Here is a 17,241-nt window from a genome sequence, read left to right as displayed (position 1 = left end):
ACTAGGCACAGCAAGGATGAAACATCTTCAGCCTGGGTTCTGAAAGAATGTAACTTTTCTTGCTACATCTGAATGTAACTAAAACCTAAGTATGAAAACAAGGACATCACCACCAGCCCAAAAATAACAAACACAAGGCTGGTGCGAGGCAGAAATCTGAAAAGCTACAACCTACCAATCAGAATGTTTAAATATGCAGAAATACAGGCTATGAAGGAAAGGAAAAAAGCCCAGAAGCACATTTCATAAAAATAGATCAGTCAAGCAAAACCTGACATTTTCTTGAAAGCCTGTTTTCTGGGCAAAGGATATCTAATTTATCTGGACATCAGTAACATCATGTTGTACCACATGAGAAATTATTACATATGATGCAGAAGATGGGAGGTAGTAACAAAGTGCTAAGGTGGTACAGAAATGGCCAAAGGACAGCATCAATAATGTGCAAAACTGTGAGGCATCAAGCTGAGGGTTACTGTTGAAAACATTCCTTTATGTATCTTGGGATATGTGTCTTAATATTTTTAATGACCTTGACATAAGAAGTCAGAGTGCTCTCAGGAAAGTTTTCCAATTAAAAATCAGAAAACACCAGAGGTCAGGGAAAAGATCTAGAAAAAGCTGTTTGCAGGAGCACAGTAATAGAAATGAGATGCACCTACGTGTATTAACAACAGTTCCTGCTTTCACCAGGGAGGCTGACCTTCAAAGCTGGCTGAGGGGAAGCCAATGAGTGTGTTAATAAATGACAGCATAACTGCAGCACAGCTGTGAAGAGACTAACAATAAGATATATAGGATGAACTCTGGACTTTTTTTTCCTCTCTGACATCATCTAAGGTAATGGTGAGACCCTGTATGGAATGTTGAGTTCAATTCCCATTCTGATCAATTCAGACTCAAGTGGAAGAGCAGCACCCATCCTTAACGTGATCAGAAGACTGGTGAGCCTCTCAAACAAAATGCTACCAAAAGAAACAGATCACAGATCTCTTTAGCTGACAGAGATTAACGGTGAAAGGACAGAACTGCTGCCCAAAACATTCATCAAGAGAGCAAACATGAAGGAAGGAAAAAATAAAATTATTTAAGTGAGAAGCCAGCGCTGACACTTGTGTAAGAGTAGGCCATCAGCTAGCAAGAAGGAAATTTAGGCTGGGAAGTTTTTAAACCATCATAGGAGTGAAATACCAAAGTAGGCTCTCATAGGGGTGGGGAGAAGTGGTTCTAAACCAAACAAAATACACTTATTAAAAGGGTTATCTCAGAGAAATTATGTACCATAAGCAGGGATAGAACTGAATGATCTACACTTGCTGAAAGGGACATTCAGATCTGTGTTGGAAGTTTCCTGTTCTCTCCCTTTCCACTGTTGTTTGTAGCCTTGAGAGCAGGGTGGTTAACAAATAGCCCACAACTTAAGCCTGACCCCAGGAAACACCTTCCCTGGGATCTATCCTGGCACACAAGTAGTTCATGGCAGTAGGAGCAGAAGAGGAAAGCATATCTGCTCCTTTCCAGGAACTAAGTGGGCTTTCACATTACAAAGATGAACCCTAAGTTCTGAAACAGCAGAGCAACTCCATTAGGATGACACCCTCACCGTCTGTGTGTGGATTGTCACAGCTCTATTGTAGAGTAGCCACAAAGGCCTGGGAACAAAGGTGGTTAAGCACTCAGGAATACCAGGTCCATTTCCCCATATCTACTCCTTCTGACCCACACCTGTTTTCTTCCAATGGTGCCTCAGGTTTTTGTTACAGCAGCACATATTCTGGCAGCCCTTGCCCCATGAAGAGGCCTAAGCTTGATTACAGTGACCACGGTCTAAGAACCCAACAACTCCAGAGCAACAGAGCACTATGTATCTCAACTACTTCCTAACCATTACTGGGGGAACAACACAGTCTCTTACTTTACTCCCACCTCATATACAAGCAGAAAACTTTGCAAACTCGGCACAAAGAACTGTCCCAACCTGATTAACATAAAATCTTTCCACTTTCACACCAACTGATCTCAGTCTGCACCCACTTAGCACCCAGGTACTTCAGAGTGCCCAGTGTCACCTCCTAGCCCTCACAGGGACCTCACTGTTCACAGGGGACTATATGCCACATACAAGCTACTGTTTCCTGGGATTTCTTCTGCTCTGGTTTTGGTAGTGTAGTTTTTTTGGGTTTTTTTTCTTTTTTTTTTTTTTCTGCAAGGGTGCTTTTTTCCACACCATACAGCTTCACAGGAACCAATCCCTGTATTGTAAAAGATGTTCTCCAGGGGCCCCTGAAAGCCGCGAGAGAGCACCCCGAGCTGTGACACGCTGCTAACGCAAACGGGGCTCAGGCACCGTCTGCCGGAGGCCGCGCACACAGAAGGGGCAGAAGCTGCCCAGGAGCCAGCCTGGGTCCCAGACAGAGGGACCCACTAGGCACCACGGCCCGGGCCAGCTTCCTGAAGAAGCCCCCGGGCCGGGAAGCGGCTCCGGAAGAGCAAACCACCGCTTCTCCTCGTCCCGGCCGAGGACGGCGGGGCCGCGGCCCGGGCACTCACCGAGCGGACATCCAGCTGCAGGACGCAGAGCAGCGCCTTCCGCGGCATGAGCGAGCGGGCCGGGGCGGGCACCCGCCAGCTCCCGGCCCGCTCCAGCTACCAGCCCGCGCCGCGGGGCAGACGCCGTTGTCACGGCAACCGGAGCACTTCCGGCACGCCCTGCGCATGCGCACTAGCCATGGCGGGCCGAGGGCAGAGTGGATGTAGGGAGGCGGGCGGGCGAGCGAGCGAGCGAAGGAACAAACAGCGGCTGGACCGCGCCGGTCCCGCCTGCCACGGGCTGCCGCTCCGCACCGCCCGTCAGCACCAGCCGCCCGCCTCGGCACAACTCCCTCTACTCCCTACACCGCCCTGCGCCCGCCGTCCGGCTCACGGCACCATCACTCCCACAGTGCCCTGCGCGACCGCGCCTGTCGCTCCCACAATGCCGTGCGCCAGCGCCTGCTGCCGGTCCCACAGTGCCGCGCGCGGCTGCCGCGCCCCTCTTCCCCCGCCCCCCCCCCCGCCCCGCGCTCGGCCCAGGCGCTGCCCGCCCGCCTCCTGCCCCTCCCCGGCCCCTCCCCGGCCCCTCCCTCGGGCCTGGGGTGCCAGCCTGGTCCAACCCCTCGGCGGGCGCACTGATGGGGGCTGGTTGATCGTTTCGCTAGGTGCGAAATGTGACGTGTCCAGCATGGGGCAGGCAGGCGGGAGGGCGGGGCTGATGTGGAACATCCCAGGTATTCACCTGGTACATGGTGTACAGTTCTGGGCCCCTCAGCTCAAGAAGGACATGGAACCCCTTGAAAGAGCCCAGCGCAGGGCCTCTGAGATGGAGTGGAACACCTTCCTGGCGAGGAGAGGCTGAGGGAGCTGGGCCTCTTTTAACATAGAGGAGACTGAGGGGTGACCTTATTAATGGTTATTAATATGTAAGTGGTAGGAGTCAGGATGATGGAGTCAGTCTCAGTGATGGCAGCGCTGGCACAAGGGGCAGCGTGTGCAGCTGGAACATAGGGAGTTCCATGTGAATATAAGGAGAAACTTTCTCACTGTGAGGGTGACGGAGCCCTGGGACAGGCTGCCCAGAGAGGCTGTGGGGTCTCATTTTCTGAAGACATTCAAACCCACCTGGATGTGTTCCCGTGCGATTTAGTCTAGGAGATCCTGCTCTGGCAGGAGGGGTTGGATTAGGTGATCTTTCAAGGTGCCGTCCAACTCCTAATGTTCTGGGATTCAGTGATCCCAAAGACATGTCTTGTGTCCCAGTCCGTGGTTTCTTGCACCTCCTGCAGACAGGTGCCAAGAGAGCCTTCCCTTCAGAAAAGGACACTAGCCAGGGTTCACACAGCTTGGAGGCTGAATAGCTAAAAAGCAGTGAGTTTCTGTACTTTCTTTTGTCTGCTTTGAGGCACGCTTAGATGTCACCTATACCCTGCTTGAGGCATCTGGGCCCTTTCAATTCTTTGAGGATCCTGTTTGAGTCTTGTCTGTGAGTGAAACGTGAAGCAGGCCTGAAATACTCCAACTGGCCCCATCTTCAGAGACCTGCCTACACACTCATGTCTGAAATTCATCTTTTCAGGCCTACCTTTCTGCTTTAATTACTGGACAAATTCAAATTTATGCCACATCTCAATCACCACGATTACCACATCAATAGCATCCCCCAACTTCTTCATTGATAAATTGTTCTCAAGAGTATTTACGGTCACATGAAACACCAAAATAGTCTGACTTCATGTTTTGCCAGAAATTATCATTCTCAAAATGTTTTGTTTTTTAATCAAACCCAAAGTGATGCAAAGAACATAATGTGCCAGTGCAGATAAAAGTTGTATCAGCTATTAGCAGAGATGTTTAATCCATCTCTCCATTTCAAGCTTTTAAAATAAATTAATGGCTGGAAACTCAGGCTTTATTTTCATTGATAGGATTTCTGTTAAGAGCTGGAAGTCTTCTTTATTTTTGTCTGAGCAAAGGGCAATAATCCTGAATTTAGGGCCTAGAAAAGGGCTTGGTTTTGAATCGCTGACCTCTAACACATATATTTAGGAGGGGTTTTCACATGGATAAAATAATTTTCTATGTGTTATCAGTCTCAAGGTTATGAATAGTGTTCCAGAGTTAATGAGAAGAAAATTCTCAAAGATCCATAGCCTCAGATGGTGACAGCATTAAAATGGTTTATTGCTTATTTTCAGGTACCTTTCATATAAATGCTTTTTGGAGGGATAAATAATGTGTTAAAGATTGTGAAGTATGAGATATTATGATAAGTGTGGCCATATAAGAACAGAAGATAGAGAAATGCTGAAATCAAAAATGGCATCGTGTTTGTGATGAAAATTTAATATCCATGTGCAGCGCCCTGGAACAGAAGTACTTTATAACCCTTGAAAAAGGAGCATAAGGCAGGACAGAAGCCTGCTCTGAAGTGATAAGGCAGCAATGAATTTCCACGCTTCTCCCTAGTAAACCAGGGAAGATCTGGGTTAGGCTGGAGGGTTATGCACTCAGGACAGAGGTGCTCATCCAGCCCTTTGCTCTGCATGCAGAGTTTCTGCTGCTTCACCCCACTGGGCCGCTGCAAGCAACGCTGCTGCTGCAGTGTTCTTGTCCAGCCTTTTCTGCAGCAGTGCAAGATCCAACTAGACCTTCTCGTCCTGATGAAGTGTGTAATTTAGTCTTACATGCACCCTGGAGCAACAATGATCCGGGGATTTGGGGGACAATGAGGGGAGACCCTGACTTTCAGCAAAAATCCATTTGCTAATAAGCAAAACTGATAAGCAAAGTCATGAAAAGTGCATGCTACTTTAATAGACCAGAGGTTTTAACTGCTATAAAGTTTCCCTGCTGTGAAAGCACGTGGATTCCTCTGATTTTACAAAAGCAAATCTTGTAATGCTGATTATACTTAGTTCTATGGAATAAAAGTGCCTGGATGACAGCTCTGCATTATCTTAAGGTTTTTGCAAGCCATTTAAAAACTTCATCTTTTACTGTCCTCCAGCCCCTCCGACGTGCCTGCAGTGGAAGAACTCTGATGTCCTCAAAATATTTAACTCTCTTAATTCTGTCATTGCAAACCAGGGTTAACTGTCAAAGGAGCAAGGTTGTGCTGGTTTAAAATGATCATCTCAAGATTTATACCTTATTGTTGCAGTGGTGGTGAAGGTCAGGCTCAGGGGTTGAAATGTTCTACAAAATAGGTTAAGTGGGAAAAATGGGAAGAGTCAGGTCTGCAAATGATGGGTATTCTGAAGTTTGGAATCTGAGAAACTCCTGGATTAGAGTTAGATCAGATAACACTGAAGATCAGAGAGCAAGTCTGACATGACTGAGTTTGTCAGAGATTCACTCTCGGGTAAGAAGCCAAGAATGGTTTTCTCCTCCACCTTAGGAAGCGTTGTGCTGGGTGCCAAGTGGCACTGCACACTCACTCTGGCAATAAGAATGAAGGGAAATAAAGGAGCTTTCCACATTTGTCCACCTTCTACCACAGTTCTTACGAGGGTTGTCAGTGAGCCATTTCTGCCAGCCTTCTGCCCCCGGTATTGACAGAGTGGCCAGAAGAGACCTCTGTCTTACTGCACGTCCAGCCCTTTATTTAGATATCATCACAGAGCACACTTGTCGTGTCATTAATAACTGTAGAGAATTCCAGGAAGACATCTGCTCAAATAACGGCAACAAATTACGAGATATGGAAAGATTTCCATATTAGAAAAGGCAAACAAACAAAACATTAAGATTGTTTTACTTTGGAGAGGAGAAAAATAAGATGTAATACAAAAGAGGTACATAAGGGATTGAGTGATATGTAGAAACGGGTTCTTCTATTTACCCAAGCCTATTTATTCTTTCAAAGGACACGTGCAATGAAATTAAAAGACAACACAATCAAAACTGATAGAAGAAGGTACTTTAGATAGTGGAATTCATTATCACAAGATACATTCAGCAGTGTTCAAAGCAGAATCGGAGCTCTTCTGGGACCCAGTAGGACAATACCCACATGCATTCCTTATTTTGATCTTCTCACTCACTGCTAGGTTAAACGTGCAACTCACAAAAGTCAATTCCTGCACAAAGACTTGTAGTCAAGGAAAACAGCCAGCAGAAGTTAAGACTAAACAATCCCAGTACGCTCCAGAGCAGAGCTGGAAGAATTTTGTAATGTGAGAGATTCTAATAGGATCTAAGGGGACCAAAGTGAATTGCATTACCGCAGACAGTAATGTAGCAGGGAAGGTAGAGTGTTAGATTATTGATGAGGACAGAGGTTGGAGATTACCTGAGGGTGTCAGCACATTCCTCGCAAAATACATTTTCGTCTAATCTTTCTACTTTAAAGCAGGAAAAGAAGTTGCCCAGAAGTTAACATTCATTAATGTCTATTTCTGTAGAAAAAGGCCGCGGTGGTTTTGTCAATCCACCTTATTGAGCATCTCGGTCTTTCCTAAAAAGCAAGGACACAACTGGGCACAGCTTTCCAGCTTCCTTGATGAACCTACAGGTTGCTAAAGACAAAAGACCACCTGGGCATGTTACTCAGGCGAAGCAGTGACCTTCCTTCCCTGTGCCCTCCCAGTCTCACTAGTCCCTATTGAAGAGCATTTTTCACCACACACCTGGAGAACCTCGGTGCCCATTTTTAATGTTTCACCGTGGCTCAGGCATGAAGGAGCAATTCCTCTGTATTGCTGCTAAGCCAGGACTTGTTTTGGTGGATGTGACCATGAACATCATTGATTCTTGATTTGTCATGCCTGCAACAAAAAGAAGTCAAGCTACCTAAAGACACTGGTTTCCTTAATATGTAAGCTGCTTGCAAGGTCTGCTGAATTCTTGCTTGACTGGCTGCAGCCAAAGAAGAAATAAAATCTGATTTGATTACAGCCACTAGAGGAATATTCCAGATCTTGAATTCAGCTGTAGTAATTGGAAACTTGCATTGAAAAGAAATGATCTAAATCCAACTAAGAGATAACATCTCTGAACACACTTATGTATTCACAAAGGGTACAGATACAGTCAGCCAAGACGCTGTTAGCTTTGTACCCCTAGAAGGTTCCTGGGGACTCCCTTAGTTTGAAAGAGGTATCACTTTCCTTTGCATTTTACATTTTTAAAAAATTGTCTTAGATGGAGACATTGCCCCAGCAAAGTTTTTGCCTGAAACAAAATTCTTCTAACCAAGTTATAAACCCCCTGAAAATAAGGGTTTATAATGGGACTGCTGATAGACCCTTAACAATAGCGTTGTGAATGGCGCTGCTATAATTAATGATACTTCAGAAAGATTTATGGTCCTTAGACAGAGATAAAACAGAAATATCATTGCTTCTTTGCCTCCCATCATTTTATCCTCTATGAAATTTTATGTGAAATAAGTCAAATGAAAAATGTAAGCTCTTAATCTTTTCCCAGAGTCCTGTCTCTCACTTGATGAACACTTTTGCAGAATAAATTAGAGCGTTTTATTCCTTCTGTATGTACAGCTTTGTATTTAAAAAGCAAAGAAAAGCACGTTGTCAGGTTGGCAAAGCAACTCAAGATGATGGCCGTGGAGGAAGCAGAAATTACCAACTATTCTTGTCCACTCCTCTGCCGTCCTGGAGACAGCGGCTCTGGTCCTGCTGTAACTCAGAGCAGCTGCCTTGGAAAAGGGCACCTGGATTCTGCATTGAAGAACCTCTGCTAAGGGAAAGGTAGCTATGATGGCTGTGGCTGTAGCTGCAGCAGAGATAGCACAGCAGCCTGAGCAGTGGGTACGTACCTTTCTCTTGAAAAATGCTGGATACTGAACAGATCTGTAATGTAACTGGGAAAGGCATAGCCAGGGGGCAGTTCTTAGAAGCTAAAGCTAGGAAAGTCTGAATTAGATATTGGGCATTATATGGTAACAGAGAGAGTGAGTAACCACTGGAACAAGCTATCGAAGGCAAAGTGAATCCTCCATCTTCTGAGAATGCTGAAGGAAAGGGAGAGGCTGTCTCAAGCAGTGCTTTTGTCAAAACAAAACATATTTTAATCAAACAGAAAGAAAAGTGACAATGGTATTGAACAGTCCCTAATGGTCTAACAGTATGTTTTGTCTGTAAACATTGTGACTGTAACTCTTATTTAGAAAATAAGCAGTGAAGTACTGCTTGCTGAGCAGAGAACAGAGGAGAGGGCTCTCAACAGCTCGCTTTGGAGCGCCTGTGCCTGCCTTGTGGCACTGGCATTGCCAAAGGAGATGTTGAGAGGGCAGCAGGGGAGGTTGCATCAGACACCAGGCTTTGGGGGTAGAGGCTTCCCCTCTGGGCAGTCAGGCTCAGGCAGCAGCTGAACAGAGGGCTGAGAAATCACAGTTTTGGCATAGGCCACCTGAAACGACAGTTAAGGCTCAAAATCCATCACATCCCATTATAGTCCTAGGCTCTGGCTTCTGTTAGCCTCATCCAGCTCAGATGGCATCTAGTCACTTGTTTTTCAGAAAGCCTCTCTCCAGTGTGTCAGGAGTTTTGTCCCTCTGCCCATTAAAGTAGCAGTGTTTGAGTGTCTTCCATGTTAATTTGATTGACAACAGTGAAGTCACTAGAGAACCTCAAGGACTTTCTGGCTGGCTTGTTTTCCTGTTATAAATTGTAGCTTGTTGTATTAGAGAAGAAAACTGAAACGCTTTCTTTAAATAATAGCAGAAGTCTCCCTGTCTAATAGGGAGCTCTGAGATCTATGCTCAAATTCCCCATAAATTATAACGTTGCTCCTTTAAAATTTCTCCAATCCATCAGGATCACAGAGGGAATTTTTTATTATTATTAACAAGAACTTTTGGTTTTCAATGGAATTCACTCTGGAGGGCAGAACTTTTTTTTTTCATTGTAAAGAAGATTTGTAAAGGGGTAGGACTGTGGCTATTATTAGAGTCCTTCCTAAAGAAAACCATCAGCACTAGGCAGATCTGGGCTAGAAAGTATAACAGGATGGCATAGAGCATCCCAGATAGCAACGGAGAGAAAATGGAGCAGGAAGAAAGAATAAAATGGAAACCCAGAAAGAAGAGCAGATGCCAATTAGAATTCTTGCAGGCTGCAGCAAGGGGCGAATATAAGAAGCTGGAGGAAAAGAAAGGGTAAGGTGGATTAGTGTTAATCACAGACACGGGAAAGTAGGAAAGGTTTTAAATGAGCTTTAAAAAGCAAAAATTGAGTTAGCAGCTCAGCAGAGAATCCCAGATCCGTCAAATGTAGGGGCAAAAATAAAATGCAGAATACCAGGAGATACGCCAGAGCCCTAAGCAATTAGCTTCTGAAGGTAATAAGACCTTCTTTGGGAAGCAGAAGCCTCTCTTTCTCTCTTGTTCTTTCTAAGGACAGCACTGTTTTCCTTATCCCAGTGCAAGTGACTCCCACCTGATCTCTTTTTCACTGTCTTTATGGTACATACATACAGTAGGAACGTGAAGTCTTCAAGAAATAGAACTTGTATGAACTCTGGCACTAAGTTTGCCCAGGAACACAGTCCAGATGGATTGCTGCTGGAGCTGGGTGACCCACACCGGGTGGTCTGGCACAGTAACGTGGTGTGTTCACAGGCTTCACTTGAAGATCTTGGGCTTGAAGATGTGTTCCAAAAGTCGCCAAAGCCACCACTGACTTCAGTAGAGGTTAGAGGGTGGCTGGGCTGTGGGGTTAAGGGTTCTTCGTGCAGCTCTGAGGTATGAAATGACACTTAACATTTCTCTGCTGCCAGTTTAACTACCAGTAAAATGAGGACAGTAACAGGAAAGAAGAAGAAGAAAAGAACAGTTCTGTATTCTTACAAACTGCACAGTACTATCATTAAGAATTCCTACTTCTAGCTTTGGATCTACCTGCGACACAAGAAAGAATAGCATGGTGTTGGAGGGTGTGTGTGTCTTTTACAAATGAATCATCAATAAAGGTTAATGAGGAAACTGACGCTATGTGAAGAAGTTGTTTTCTCATCAGTTAAACACTTCTTTTTTTTTTTTTAAAGCTTTATATGTCCCTAGAATATCATGAATTTATCACTTGCCAAACAAAATCTTAACCAGTCCCTTTTTTTTTGGTTTACTTACATGACATCATTTTAAGCGAATGCAATCAATGCCTTCGTTCCAGGCATCAGTTCTGGATCTCAGCACCACTGGGCTGCCAGCAGAACAAACTTCATCCAAACAGAGAGCAGACATGTACATCAAATCAGCCAGAGCTCCTGCCACGGAGTGTGTGCCAGCTCAGTGCTCTACCATTGGCTTTGCACTGCCTGCTGAAGGACAGATGATGCCGATCCAGTGTAACGTTAACCTAGCACAGAGGGTCAGTGCCTAACACAGCCAGCACCGTGCCAACCCTTCCACCTTTTTTTTTGAACAAATTTAAACCGTCAGAGGGAGCTTCCATGAAATTGGTGTTGCACATCACCTTGCCACAGCGGTTTGGAGCCAACACTGTGAGTTTTAAGTGTCAGTCTGGTCACACCAAGCCCGCAGTCAATTTTTGCTCTGTAGCTAGATGAAGCATCCCTATGATAAAACATCCCTGAGTGCAAAGCAATCCTAAAAGACACGCCTGTTTCCATTACAGTTCCAAAACAAGCCACCCCACATATGGAGAGGAGTTGAGCGCTCAGGGAACAGAAAACCAAGTTTGCTCCAGCTCCTTGCTCCATGCCGGGGGTGCGTGTGCCAGCCTTTCCAGTCAGACGCGACTCTCTCTTAATGACCAAAGTTACACAAAAAAAACCCCTCTGAAAATAGGGCTTGGTGACAGAAACGCCTACACAGCTGTAACAGCCGCTTCTCCGATGTGCTGCTGCTTATGAACCGCAAGAATAATACGGTGAAATGTGCCGACTTTTGCGGTTTTCCCCTCTTTTGTTGAAACTAATGAGTCACGATTAGAGTAATGCTTTTCTTTGACTCCGAAACCATTTTGCTTAATGAGGTACTAAGTCTTTATAATTAGGCCCAGAAGGGAACTGGGACGTGGCCCCTTAAGAGCAATAATTATTTAGGTTATTTATGGTAATAAAAAATTGAAAATAGGAATTCTTCCTCAGAATGTGACTATTTATTCTTTTACATATTGCCTAACAGGCAATTACCCTATTAAGGCAACGTTTTGTTGCTAAAGACATTAATTGAAATGTAAATTAAATGTAAATCAGCTAATTAAATTGATATGTAATGAACTTGTCATGCAGGCCTTTGAGATCAGATGCATTTTGCTAATAAACAAGTGTTAGAGCGGTGCCATTGCTCACTGGTGTTAAGGTTGTTTAACGTGTTGCGTCGATAACTCTCTCCCTCCCCAAATTCAGAGGTCTGAATTGTGTCGTTAGAGCCTAGGATGAAGCTGGCACTGGGGGTTTCCAGGTTTACTCCTTCTAATTATTTTCTGATCAACTTCATTGCATGGCAAAATGTTCCTCTGATGGGAAATGCTGCTCATCCCATCGGGGCACAGTCCAAGTTCCATCTGTTCCTTTTGGTCCCCAGGAATGATAAAGCACTTTGTAAAACTCCTCACCAAGGTCAATGCTACTGTTTCAGGTGGCTTCTGGAGGCCTTAGTGTTATTTCTGTCTCCATGCACTGTGACCAGTGCAGCAGGGGTAGTGAACCTCTGCAGCAGCAGGAGGGCAACTCCAGACATTCCTGAAATACAAAGAAATAACATAAGAAATGAAGCGATCACAGTTTGCTTGGTGATTATGTTGACAACATACAAGGTAGACATCAAAGCTGGCATCATTAAGTCAATATGGCAACAGGAGAATGAGCCAGAATAAGCTTCTGCGCTGTCCATAACACACGAGTAACCTTAATCATCAGAGTGTGAGCTTGTGTCAAACTGTAAATGAAAGGGAAGGAGCACGACGCTATCCGTTCTCCTATGAAATGATCAGTTTTCCTGCAGCTACATTTTGAGCCAGACCTAAAATTCCTGGCATAAATTCAGGTCCTGCACTGATGGTGCCTCGGAGGACAGTTGTCCCTCCCCTGTCATATAGATGGACAAAACTTGTGCCTACACTTACACAACAGTCAGGCAAACATCACAGATTTCACTTCTGAAAGAGCTCAGGTCTGCACCTTACTAAACCCACCACCCACTTCTGTTCACATCACACAGGTGTTCTCTGTGTGCGCAGGGATAAAGCTCAAGAAATGTGGCAAAAAGGGCTGTGCAAGTGAGAGAAGAGGAACATGGCTCAGAATCGCAGAGACGCTTTTGCAGGAAGTTTTCCTGGATCCATCGTGCCGTAGCTGCACCTGAGTGTTCACACATAATTGTTCTGTCTTGAATAAATCTGATGCTGTGTTTGTAGCTTCTACCCAGAGAACCTTCCGCCCTGCAATCCTGTGGGGCCTGTGGGTATTTAATAAACATGTCAACTACCACTTTTCTTTAGCTTGAATGTAGCATCTTGTTTTTTCCTACTGAAGAACACTCCAGTTTGAAGTTTACAGAGCAATTAAAGACCCTCATGGGGCCCCTGATATGTAGAGATTGTCAGCATATGTAGATTAGTAATTGTCAAGTTTCTCCCTAAGGCCGAAGAGCTCTTAGTCAAATTCCAGAGATCATCAAGTATTCAGATTTCAGTGGGCTTTGTGTCATACACAACATAGTGGCATAATTAAACTACAATGCTTCTTTTCTAATAAACTTTTGGATCTAGCTATGTTTCTATTAATTTCTTTTAATTAGCTATGATCACAAAATAAAAATGAACATCAATCTAAAGCTGCAATTTTGCTGCTTCCAAAAAGACACCCTGGGAATAGCAGTCTCTCTAAACTGTTGGTGTTTGGGGACTGCACTTACTTGCAAAGGCCTGATAGAGGACAAAACCCAGCAGACTGAAGGCACAATCCTTCTCTGACTCCTTTTCAGCTGACACGTGGCCACAGGTGATTGAAAGATGCTGCCGCCATGAACGAAGTCTTCATTGACCTGTTGGCTTGGACTCTAGATCAAATTTTAGTCTGTTCTTCACTAGTTCTTGCATCTTTGAACATGTTCCTACATAGAAAGTGAGGGGGAAAAAATAAAATTAATTTAGAGGTTAGAGAAGAAAATTAGTGTAAGGAATCTCACCACCCAGGCTGATGTCTTGAAGGCCATCTCCAACATCCCGTTGTTGAGCCCTTCCCCCCCCCCCCCACCCATGCTGGGAAATCAAATATGCACCTGAATGTAAGAGTAATTTGCTTGAGTTTTGAAGAGGAATTGTGCTGACTTGCTTTGCATCTTGCATGGTCCAACCCTTGAAGATCAAATCACTGCTCTAATATGGTATTCCGTGGAAACCACGGGATAAGAACAACTGGATGAACCTTCATGTGGTAAGACTGGCCCATACATGCTTTGCCAGCTGGATCCTCTGCCGTGGTTCCCAGAGCTTGGAAGGTCCCCATTGTGTTCTGCTCCCAGGGCTTGGAAGGTACAAAGTGTTGTTCCTTGGCCCACATCCAGCATTTGAGTCCCACTACATTGATACATGTCTGCTTGTGGACAAAGCCTATGGCAGGAGTAAGTTGTTGTAAATCTCTGTGGTGTTTCTGGACTTGAAACTGAGGTTTTCAAAGCCACATCTGAAAGTTTATTTCCTACATGATAAAAAAGAATTGGTCTTGGAGATTGTGAAGGCATCTTTAATAATCTGCATTACAGTGTGTTACATAAAGCTAAATTATTACCCATGAGGAGCAGATCTTCATTTCCATGCTGTTCACACTTTGTAGGTGTAGCAGACAACAAACTGTGCTTGGGAATCGACAGACGTCATTTGTTCATACCAGACTGCCCATGCACACATTGGTGTGCTCTTTCACAAACACTCAGACACAGAAGGAAGCTTTGTTACCTCCATCACTGTTCTTGCCCAGCACTTCTTGCTCTTTAAATCCTGTCTTATTTGTCACAACTTGCACGCACCTCCAGCACTGGAATACTGGCAGCTCTGAAGACTGAGATCTTTCGCCAGCCCCAGAAGAGACAGCTGAAGCATCCCCTTCCCAGCACAAAGGATAACCTGAAGCCAGCAGATAATTTCAGAGTGGTTTTCTGCAGACACAGTCTGACTTGGAAGCAAAGCTCTATCATTTGGCCTCCAAATCTCTAACGTCTCCACGTTCCCAAGCCCCTTTGTGGGCTAAATCCTCATTTCATGAAAGTCACTTAAATTCTTCCCGTTGTTGAGTAACACCTGTTGGTGAAGTGGCTCTTCTCCACTTGGCCCACTGCCTCTGGCAGAATGTACTGCTGCTTTCCTTTCTGAGGTCCGTTTTTATGCTAGGATATGAAAGCTGGATCCAAGCAGCACGAGCAAAGTTGGGCTTTAAATAGTAGCCCAGGAGGAGACTCTCCAGAGTCCCAATAAAAAGGGAGAAAAAAATTTCCCCACATTCTTTCTGTGATGATATGTTTCAAAATTATTAATTTTGCTTGTCCTGTATCATATCTTAGGGCAAGCGGCTTTTCCCAGCTGAATTGCAACGTGGTGTTTGGTTCAGTGGGTTTAACTGAAGCGTGGCTATCTGGAAGAGGCAGTGTTATCTGTCATAAAGTAACTCCTTCAAATTTACTTTCTTGATCTTGTACTTTGGTTGGGCTGCTTGAGTCTTAATGCCTGGAAAAGTATCCGTCACCCAGGGCCTTCATTTTAAAGGACTGTAGGTTTTTAGGGGCTGGATGGCGTCATCTCCCTGCATCAATTTTGTCGATGTATTCCTGTGAGCACTCCAGCCTGAGCTGCGTGCTAATTTCCCATCTCCTCTTCGGCTGATGACAGTCCCTGGCTCAGCGAGATTTCAGTTTTGCTCACTGGACTCTTCTCTCCGTGCCTTCCTCGAGCTATATTTTCTAAGCACCAATTTCACTCCAAAATTAAAGATGAAATTTAAAGATTAGGGACTGCAGGGTTGGGTTGTGTTTTATTTTTTTTCCCAGAGGCATTTCGATGTTTCATACTCATTGATTGAGTTAGGTATCTAAATCATCCGGAGCAATCTGGCCCCCATCCCAAATTATGTGATGTAAAAGGGCAATTTGACTTTTAAAAAGCTCTCCATTTTAACAGCCTGCTGTGCGATCAGTGCCGGGCGTAATAAACACATCGTGTGCGGCGCGCACAGGGCGGGTGTGGGGTGATGCAATGGAACCCACCGGCTGCCTCGAATATAAATGCCAGAAATACCAAATCCTGCCTGCACTGGTCTTAGAGCCGGTCAATTCTAATTACTTCAGCGGTCTGGCTCCAAATTCAGATGTACCGTGGTGTAACCAAGGTCAGGATACAGTACATGATTCTTATCTTAATACCACTTTAGTACTGTAAAGGTCAAACTGAGCATCAACCAAGGAGAAGAGGTAAGGGCTCTGTTAATTATTCTTCCCTCCACTCCTCGAACAAAGGGATGAAGATTGTGTCTCTGCTGAGGACCGTTCTGCCGTACTGCATATTTAAATTAAAAAACAAGGAAGAATGCAGGAGCCTGTCCTGCAGTAATCCTTAAATGAGCCTAGCTGAGCTTTGACTGGAATATTACAGCACTTGCTCTGCTAGTGAGCAGTGCCACGGTCAGAGGCCAGGGTGGGCAGCGCTCCCCCTCCAGGCAGGGGTGGCTCCAAATTCTGACTGTTAAGAAAAGCCAGCTTCATCTTCCCAGTAACAATTTCAGACAGTATTAAACCCTCATTTTCATTTGCAGATGTTCCCACTGTTGGAGGAATCCCTGACCAAGGGGGACACAAGATGTGAGCCTCCCTTTTCCTCCTGCTTACCAATATCCCCCTTGAACAGCCGTAAAGCAGGACTCTTGAGTGACCAGCGAGAGAACCCAAGGGAATGGGATCAAGCTGCATCAGGAGATGCTTAGGTTGGATGTTAGGAAGAGGTTCTTTACCTAGAGGATGGTCAGGCACTGGCACAGGCTCCCCAGGGAAGTGGTCACAGCACCCAGGTTGACTGAGTTCAATAAGCATCCGGATAGATGATGTGCTCAGTCCCATGTTCTGACTTGGCTGGCCCTATGTGGAGCCAGGAGTTGGACTCGATGGTCCTTATGGGTCCCCTCCAACTCAGGATATTCTATGATTCTATGTTTCCTGCATGCCAGTGGGAGCATTTTCTTCTCTGTTTTACATAAGTTTTAATAACTATTAGGAAGAGAAAGTGGAAATCTGTTTCCAGAGCTGGTTTTAGTTGAACTCAGCTCACTGCTCTCTTGATTGCTATGTGATGTTATCATTTCCAAGTTACCTTCCCAGAAGCCCACACTCATGAGATGTTACTTTGTTCTTTCTCTGAAGGCTGTAAGCAAATGCATCGCTAAAACAAGGGTGTGATCCCAATCCGTAGCCATTCGACACATTTCATTTCCTGAAATCTCTATAAAGCATTAACTGCTGAAAGCAGAAACATGAAAACCCACCATAGTAAGAGCTGATTAAAATTCAGCCCACTGTATCACCCATAAATAGGAAATAAAGAATACGTGGCTGTGATTGATCGTCCATAAATGGCCATTGCTGGCTTCCTCTATTCCGTACAAACACACTCCGTGTATTCATTTGACTGGCCAAAAGAGTAACAAGCAGATCGTTCCTATTTGTCAAGATCTGGGATTTAAGCAAGTACTTAAGGTGGGGGCTCTGGGCTCGTGTCCCTGCAGACATGCGCACACATC

General features: G+C 44.9%; 1 protein-coding gene across 1 annotated transcript in view; it reads right to left on the bottom strand.

The window, feature by feature from the left end:
• The window catches only part of SPATA6 (spermatogenesis associated 6), a gene marked incomplete at its 5' end in the record, with an annotated part of 38,515 nt that extends 35,798 nt beyond the window's left edge, over positions 1-2,717 (bottom strand). The window contains 2 exon segments of the mRNA XM_084265963.1: positions 2,551-2,615; positions 2,618-2,717. Coding sequence (XP_084122089.1) covers positions 2,551-2,615; positions 2,618-2,717 — 165 coding nt within the window.
• Between the last annotated feature and the right edge of the window lie 14,524 nt (positions 2,718-17,241).

This window comes from Gallinula chloropus, assembly GCF_964237585.1.
Source record: "Gallinula chloropus genome assembly, chromosome: 6".
NCBI lineage: Eukaryota > Metazoa > Chordata > Aves > Gruiformes > Rallidae > Gallinula > Gallinula chloropus.
This window is presented reverse-complemented; position numbering and strand designations above follow the sequence as displayed.